The 8,196-nt window shown below is 40.0% G+C and overlaps 2 protein-coding genes across 2 annotated transcripts; one reads left to right on the forward strand and one right to left on the reverse strand.

Moving 5' to 3' along the window:
- The first annotated feature begins 2,278 nt into the window (after positions 1-2,278).
- On the forward strand, positions 2,279-5,718 carry cmtm8b (CKLF-like MARVEL transmembrane domain containing 8b). The gene is made up of 4 exons (XM_070967149.1): positions 2,279-2,410; positions 3,834-4,007; positions 4,241-4,360; positions 5,550-5,718. The coding sequence occupies exons 1-4, from the start codon at positions 2,279-2,281 to the stop codon at positions 5,634-5,636; spliced, it is 513 nt and encodes a 170-aa protein (XP_070823250.1). The 3' UTR covers positions 5,637-5,718.
- A 691-nt stretch (positions 5,719-6,409) lies between these two features.
- On the reverse strand, positions 6,410-7,889 carry LOC139334300 (zymogen granule membrane protein 16-like). Its single transcript, XM_070967103.1, is given in 6 exon segments — positions 6,410-6,514; positions 6,601-6,693; positions 7,015-7,114; positions 7,559-7,604; positions 7,607-7,686; positions 7,828-7,889. Coding segments are annotated over 6 exon segments (474 nt in total). The 5' UTR covers positions 7,878-7,889.
- Positions 7,890-8,196: the final 307 nt, after the last annotated feature.

Here is an 8,196-nt window from a genome sequence, read left to right on the forward strand (position 1 = left end):
GCCTGCTGGTTCTGTAAATGCAGAGTAGTGCAGAGTATGGATTGCTGCAGTGGAAATATTGCTGTACAGAGCAGAACGTGCTCATCAGGGCAGAATTAGTCTATCAAGTAGCATAAGGTAAAGCATGTAACATATCCAGTCAGATAATACATGGCCCATGCTATTGACTGCAGCACCACAAAGCAACTAAGTGTGAAGGTTACTGGTATGTGTTACAGGGGAGGAAGAGCTGTTATGATTTTACTCAAAAAAAAAAAAAAAGAAAAAAGAAAAAAAGAAGCTTGTTGGCTTCACTGACATTTAATATGTTGAGACTTTAAGAATTTATAGTCACCTGGTTGTTTCAGTCACTTCTGACCTATCAGAGTTAAAGCTGCTCTGGGGAACTGCTCCCACAGCAGAGAAGCAAATAATCTCAATGATTAGATTCAAATGCAAATGAAAGGAAAATCTGTTTCCTAAAGATGGATTTTTGTTCATCAATATAAATACCCTGCGACACTTACTCCTCTTCTCTCCTCTGAAAAAGCACCACCATCAGCACACACATGCACAGCTCATGTTCATGCCATTCAATCTTCCAAGTTTCTGCTCCATGCAGACAGGCTTTAATGCACACATGCTTCTGTGGGGACGAAGCGTTCAGGTAATGGTTGAATCAGTCATGTTATCATGACTGTAGTGCTGCCTTTTCCTTATCAACAACACAAATAGATGAGTAACAAATAAAACAACTGACACGCCCTCAGTGGCGTCAGTTAATCAGCCCGGCGCCTCGTTGGCCTCAACCTTGCGTCTTTTGTCCCTGTACCCTGCCGTTTCCTCTCATTTCTGTCCCTGTGTAACTACTGCCCCCCAGTGGTTAAAGCCACTCATTTCCATCACAGCTGCACTGCAGCAGGGGCGCACTTTTGATAGCATGCAGAGTTTTAATTGGACCATAAATCTTTCTTTCCTTTAAGTGGTCTGAAATGACTTAATAAAGCAACAAGGTCTCAGCAAGATTTTCGCCTTTAAGGCCCCCGACTCAAAAATCTACTTTGCATTTTTTTTTTCCTTCAATTAGATGTTTGACCTTAGCTGCGCAGAATGACGATGTTGATGGTGAAAGGCTGTTCACATTCATCTGGTGAAGGGGGAAGTCTCTCTGTATAAACGTGTGTATAAATGAGCATCTTTCACAACTAGCTTGGATCCAATATGCAACTTACACAAGTGTGATTTGGAAACTTACACCTGCAAGTCTCCATACACTGAGAATGGACTGTGTGGACAGTGAAGCTGGAGACATCGTGCATCCAGTAGTCAAACTTTTGAAATGAACAATCTTTGCATATTCATAGACTTTTGTTGTGTTTTCATTGTTGTTGTTTTTTTTAATAGAGTAGGGGGACTAGATTTAATTTGAAGAATATTTAACAAAATAATTGAATTTGTTTCTGGAGTATTTATGTCCTGACGGACGGGGGCTTTGAATTGGTCTCAATTCATTTGACTGAAACCGATGGGTTTGCAGAAGAAACATTGGCACAGAAAATGCATGACAGTGTGTATTTGTTGGCCTTGTATTTAAATACCTTTACATCAGGAAAGGCAGCCTGCTATAAGTCAGCTGCCTTTTCAGTGTATTATTATATTAACAAAATTATTCACATCAAGCTTTAAACCACAACCATTTCCTTCTTTGTCTTATGGTTGCTTCTCTTTCTGCTGTTGTCATTCTGGTTTAGCAGCCCTCTATCTATTTGATATCAAAGCATCCTTAAATGCACCACGAAAATAAATTGTCCATTGTGGTGGATTACCTTACTCAAGCGAGACTGAATCTCTGCAAATTGATTTTCACAGTATCACTGAAAACAACGACAGCCTTGAGTGAAGCATTTCAGCCTCAGTAATCAATAACTGTAGTTCAGGGGCAAAAAAATGAAAATAAACAATAAAGGCATAAACAAAGCTGAGACAGAACAATAAATCTTGCAGGTAAAACTATCTTTCTGTCTATCTTATTTAGGACTAAATTGGCTCTACAGTGGAAGTATGTTAACTTTTTAAAATACCAAACAGAGAAAAAGGTATTTTTTCTTCAGAGTGATTTTTAAATGCAGGTGAATGAGACAGAACACAGCAATATGCAATTGTCGTCAACATGTGAGCTGACATCCATTATTTATCAGTTCAAAGAGGGATGTCCTTGTCCAAGTCTGAGACCGGAACACAACTTCCTCTCAGCAGCGACAACTGCACTGAACACACAGACTGCCAGCCTCAGTGCACCATGGACAGAGCCGCTGGGGTGGCAGCCCGCAGGACTCCTGCAGTACCTGAATGCAACATCTCAACCTCCACCTTAGCCTTCGACCAGAACTTCACCACAACGGCCAGGGGACTACTCCTCCTGGCTGAGATAGTAAGTGTGAACATGGATTTTAATATGCTCAGTGTTTGAAGAGTGTATTATTAGAATAGTTTGAAATGTTATCACAACAGAGTCGATATCATGAAGTTACTAGTTAGTAAAAACTGAGTGATAAGAATTATCAGCAAGGGGCAATCATTTAAGTGATTACAACAGATGTTAAAAGTCACAGTTAGTCTATGTTAGCTATGTGAACATGTTCTCAGAAACACACACACACACACACACACACACACACACACACACACACACACACACACACACACACACACAGTGGTTTGGGGTGTTCCTGGTACAGTAGAACACATACAGTATAGGCAGTAATTCATGAATCTCAGATTGAATTTTGGGGTGTTTCTTTGACTAACTTAGGAAAACTAAGAACTTTGCTTTTATGAAAATAGGAAGTTAACCAAAAAACATGCCAAGTAAATCACCCCTTCCTCCTTTCCCTCTCTCATTGTGTCCCTTCCTCTCTGAATCAGATGAGGGAAAAGTCAGGACAGTCTCTCTGTAAATACAGTCTGGCTGGCTGCCATGCAGAGCTGGGCACGCCACTGTTGGAGTCATCTGATTGCAAATGACTGCAACAAGTTTTAAGTGTAATCTAATTGCAGACTAATTATATACCAGATTGTGGGATCATATATATCTGTGTAACTTAAAATAATATACACATTAGATGCTGGTAAATCAATGAAAACACTACATTTAACTGTATTTCTGACTTATTGGGTTACATAGATGTGAGTGCACCGGCTCTTATAATGATACTGGGTAACCTATACGATGTTTTGTTAAAACAAACTAGCCCTGCTTAAAGTCTTGCTTCACGGCAGAAAATGTGTTCTTTCTGTGATATGAAACATCCAACAGGAATCTTTTTCTGTGAAGCAGGAAGGGTGGGTTTGGATTAGTGTTGGGGGGGGGAAGAGATTCAGTTCCTTATTGATTCAGCAGGGATGGGTTGTGTTGAGTTTTATAGAATTTGGAAATTAATCAAATGAACAGCACAGTAAGCTTTTAACAACAAGTTTCTTCTTATTATTATTTTTTTTAGTTGGGTTTATTTTAACTCTGCCAACTGGCCAAGATTCCTATGAACTGCCTCAAAATGCTACATTTCATGCCTCATATCTATCTCCTGTTCAGATTTCACTGGTGAAATAAATTAGGGTTTGTAGCTTGTAGTCTCTCTAGACAGTATTTCATAGAAAGAACAACTGTGCTGAATATTTTCTTCACTCAGTGCAGATATGATAACATGCTTCAGTAGGTGGAAAAATATAACCAGTCAAACCTCATTTGTCTCTTCTCACCTCGCTTTGCCTTCTACTTCCTTCTATCACTCTGAAGTAAATCAAGAAACATCTCAGGGACTTAAATTCCTCCCCTCCCCTCCCCTCTCCTCCAGGTGTGTGGTATGTTGGTGTGGATTCTAGTAGGGGGAACAGAGTATTATCATCTGCCTGCTCTCTGCTGGGTGATGTTTGTTGCTGTCTTGTGCTGGACTCTGACCATTTGCCTGTTTGTAATCTACCTCACCGGTGCCCACAACAGGATACCACAGGTCCCCTGGACTACACTGGTAACACACACACACACACGCACACACACACACACACACACACACACACACACACACACACACACACACACACACACACACACACACACACAGAGTCCTGTTTCCGACATGAGACTTACCGGAAACATAACATAACCACCTCTAACCCTAACCCTATTATGAAGCTTTGTGTTTTAACAGGTCTGACTGCTCTGTCTCTTTTGTGTAATTCACTGTTTGTGTCTTTCTTCTAGTCGCTGTGTTTGAACTGTTGTGCCACTGCTCTGTATCTGGTGACAGCAATCGTAGATGCTTTCATAATCAACCAGGCCATTAGGGGGCGACACAACTACAACTGCTGGGCAGCATCTGCAGTAAGCGCTCTCTTCTCAGTGTGATCTGTTGAGGGAAATGTTCGTCCAAAACATCTCTGAAGTTTGTGTGTCCACATTACACACAACAAGACAAGAGCAGCCCGGTGTCAGCAAAACAAGTGCAGGCTGCTTCCTTGAGTATGAGCTCCCTTCAGAAACAGAGAACATTGTACAACTGGGCTGAGCAGTCCTTCCTCTGACAGGTGAACTGGACATTGTGTGTGAAGTTGGCCTTTTACAGTAAGTGTGTTTGAGAACCAAACAAGAATTCTGATTATTACATTTGGTATTTCTCCAACAGAACTATATTCCTGGCTGTGTGCAGAGCATTTTTAAACAGCCTTTATACAACGTTTCAGTATAAACGTCTAATGTCTAATATGATGGCACAGGAAAACAAATAAAGAAAATATAAAGAAAATGTGCCTCTGGAATCTGGACTCGAGGCAGTGAAATCAAGTACCAATCCAACACCAGTGCTCTCCTTTCCCCAAGTTTGAAATACGTAGACCTCACAGTCAAACTCATTGGCATTAGGAATAATGCAGATTGTATCATGAAATCCAATCCAATGACAATTGAGGGACAGATAAATTACCTTATATACCTGCTGTATCATATTAGCTGCAATCTTTTTCAGCACAACGGGTTTAGTAATCAGGCTATAACTTGATTCAATACACTAAATATTCATTTTAAATACTAATTAGAATATAAATCTTACCCTTGCCGTAACTTCCTCAAAGTTAGCAGAGATCTCCCTGCCATAAACTTGCAAGTCACTACATGAGCTGTTGGGAGAAGTTTGTCTTCAGGGTTTTCTGCCAGGAAGCCGTTTCTGGCCATTTTGGATATTGCATTCAAAGGCTGTGCACGCGTAATCCACCAGAGGTAGGAACAACGTGTGTCTGATCGCATACAAGAGGTTTTTTCAGGAAATAATTTAGTGAAATTTTTGGAATCATGTTGCTGACATAGAGGTATCACAAAATAGCAGATATGATACAACTGGTGTGACATACATGTGTGTTATGTGGACACACAGATTTCACCAGTGCTATGACTTGGAGTGAATAGCTGAAGTCATGACCAAGTCGTGATCAAATTATACTTTTTACTCCTTCTCATTGTTTCCATCTATTGTCCCATGTTCATTTCTGGCCTTCTCTCCACCTTTCATGCTTTTCAGTTCTTTGCCTTTCTCACCACACTGTGCTATGCAGGAAGCAGTTACCTGAGCTACCGTGGATGGAAAACCACAGAAGAGGGCCAATAGAAGAGAAATACTGCTCAGACTTCCTCTGTGGATCGAACCAGGATGAGGCTCCAGTCAAATTAAAACTTGTTTTAGACACTGTAAATATTCTGAGTTCATTGAGGACATTTCAGTAAAATAAATGGAATCTGACAGACAATTGTACAATTTTCAACATGTCTGCTGCTGTATACACTTTCATTTCATGTAAACTTAAGTACATTTTGTTGCTGGACTGAGAAGAAACTGTGTCCTGAGATACAGGACACACAATGAAGAAGACACTGAGTATACTTTGTTAGACAGAAGACCAGAGTTGGCCTTTTTTAAAATTAATTGCTTTACATTTTTCCAAATATTTTCTTCATTTTTCTGGCATGAAACCCAGTTGCTTTTATTTTGTTAGTTTATTAATTGTACATAATTGCCACAAGCTCACAAGAGGAAAAAACAGAATTTAATATGCTTCAAAGCTTCTGCAACCATTTAAAACATTCAAAAATAAAAATGTGAAATTAAATCCTCTTTATTTGATGAATAAAAAAGTACAGGTTATGACATGTGCATGTTTAGTAGATCCTGTATGACTAAGTTTATCTTTGGCAGCCACCACTGATTTTGTTTTGTCATTGTTAATAAACCCTTGTTCCCTGATAGACACAATTTTCCAGAGGTATCCAGAAAGTGATATAACAGCGCACATATGTATGATAATACATGTTGCAGTAAGTAAGAGGTATACATTATTTCAGTTGCTCATTTTATGCTCAGCGGCCCTATCGCTCCTCGTAAACCTACCCCCAGTGAGCTGCCAGTGAAGTAATCCTAACGCCGTTGCTGCGGCCACTCAGCATTTTGAGATCTGATTGCGATTCATCTGGGTAGAAGTTGAAGGAATTCTGAAACACAGCATCAAAAGTTCATACATGAGCATGAGAATGAGGGTTGATAATAGCAAGAAACAGAAAGCATAGAAGGTAAAGACCTGCATTGGCTGGCCGACGATCAGAGAGCGCCCTCTGGAGGTCACAAATTTCAGCTCACAGATGTAGAGGCTGCTGTGGTATTTACCAGAGACCTGAAACACGACAGTGTGAACACACTGATACTGTTAGTGTGTTTAGTCCCTGATAAATAAACAAATGATGTGTTTTATACATAATGATAGATGAATATAGTGTAAACTGAATTACAGTACATACTTCTAATACTTGTAATACTTCCTGGACCTGTACATTAACAAGTTTGTCTAATTGTTAAATTAGATATCACTTAAATAAGTACTACATTTAGATGGTTAGATGTTAATGATTAGAGACATTAAAGGCATTGCGTTTTCAAAGTTTCTCTTCTGAGACACAATGTTTTTATCAGACTTCCCATCAATGAAGACCCTGACCTGAACAATGACCTCGTCATCAAATAGGTTCAGCTCCTGCGCTTGGCCATTTTCCCGACCAGCAACTGCAGTCCATTCATCATCGTACTGCAGCTGGATACTGCAAGGACAGACACAGGAAGAGAGTAAAACTGTTAAATGCCAAAGATGATCCCTACAAGGAAACGTGACAGCAGTAAATGACAGAGAGATCAAAGAGAAAAAACTCGGCATAGTCATAATGTAGCCAGATATTGTAATGAATAATTGAACTGAAAGATTTTCCAGCAAATTGCATGCTAGATAATAAAACAAATGGAGAATAATGTATTTAGGACAGTCACCCTGTTTTTGGACCCAAACTGAACAGTTATTACCACCGTCAGTGACTAAATGCATTGTGCACAGGCTCTGTGCAAGGGAAGACTGAAATAATATATAAATCTGGGGTGACTTTAGCTAAAACAAAAAATACATAAATGTCTCCCTCTTTTGACCCCCTCCTCCCTGTAATAACTTTCATACAGTCCCTAACACATGTGGACACAAAGGATGAGAGACTAACCCAGTGATGTGAGCGTTGGGAACCTCCCAGACCCTGATCCCTGTGATCTTCCATCTCCCTCTAAGGAGAAGGACGTGCCAGAACCACCTCCAACAGCAGGAGAGAAGGAGTACGTCACCAAGGAATCCGGAGAGTTTAAAAAAAAAAAAAAAAAAAAAAGGAAAAGAGTTATTATTTGAAGCACAAGAATTGCCTCTTGTCTAGACTTGACTGAATTTATTTATGTACAAAGATGGAGATAGATAAAAAATTGGTGTCACTTCTCACGGTCTGCCAGGCAGCTGGTGCAGAGCACAGCAAAGACCAGGAGGGAAAACATTTCGGTGTGTGAAGGCAACCGGAGACAAGACTGGAATCAGAAAGCAATTCAATAAGCATCATCATTAACATCATCATCATCATCATCATCATATACTTATCAACGGCGTGAAAGCGGTCTGACTGAAAGTCAAAAATAAATATATACAATTTCTGATATGGTGGAGAAAAATAAAATCATAAGAATTTGAGGAACCAGCACACACAGCCACAGTGCTACGATCCACAGAATTCAAACCTGCAGATGCAGATGTTTGAACTCACCACCTCAGTCCTCAGCGGAGTATGAGCCGACACTGAAACTGGTGCTGATATAGTGT

Source organism: Chaetodon trifascialis, chromosome 7 (assembly GCF_039877785.1).
Source record: "Chaetodon trifascialis isolate fChaTrf1 chromosome 7, fChaTrf1.hap1, whole genome shotgun sequence".
In the NCBI taxonomy this organism is placed as follows: Eukaryota; Metazoa; Chordata; class Actinopteri; order Chaetodontiformes; family Chaetodontidae; genus Chaetodon; species Chaetodon trifascialis.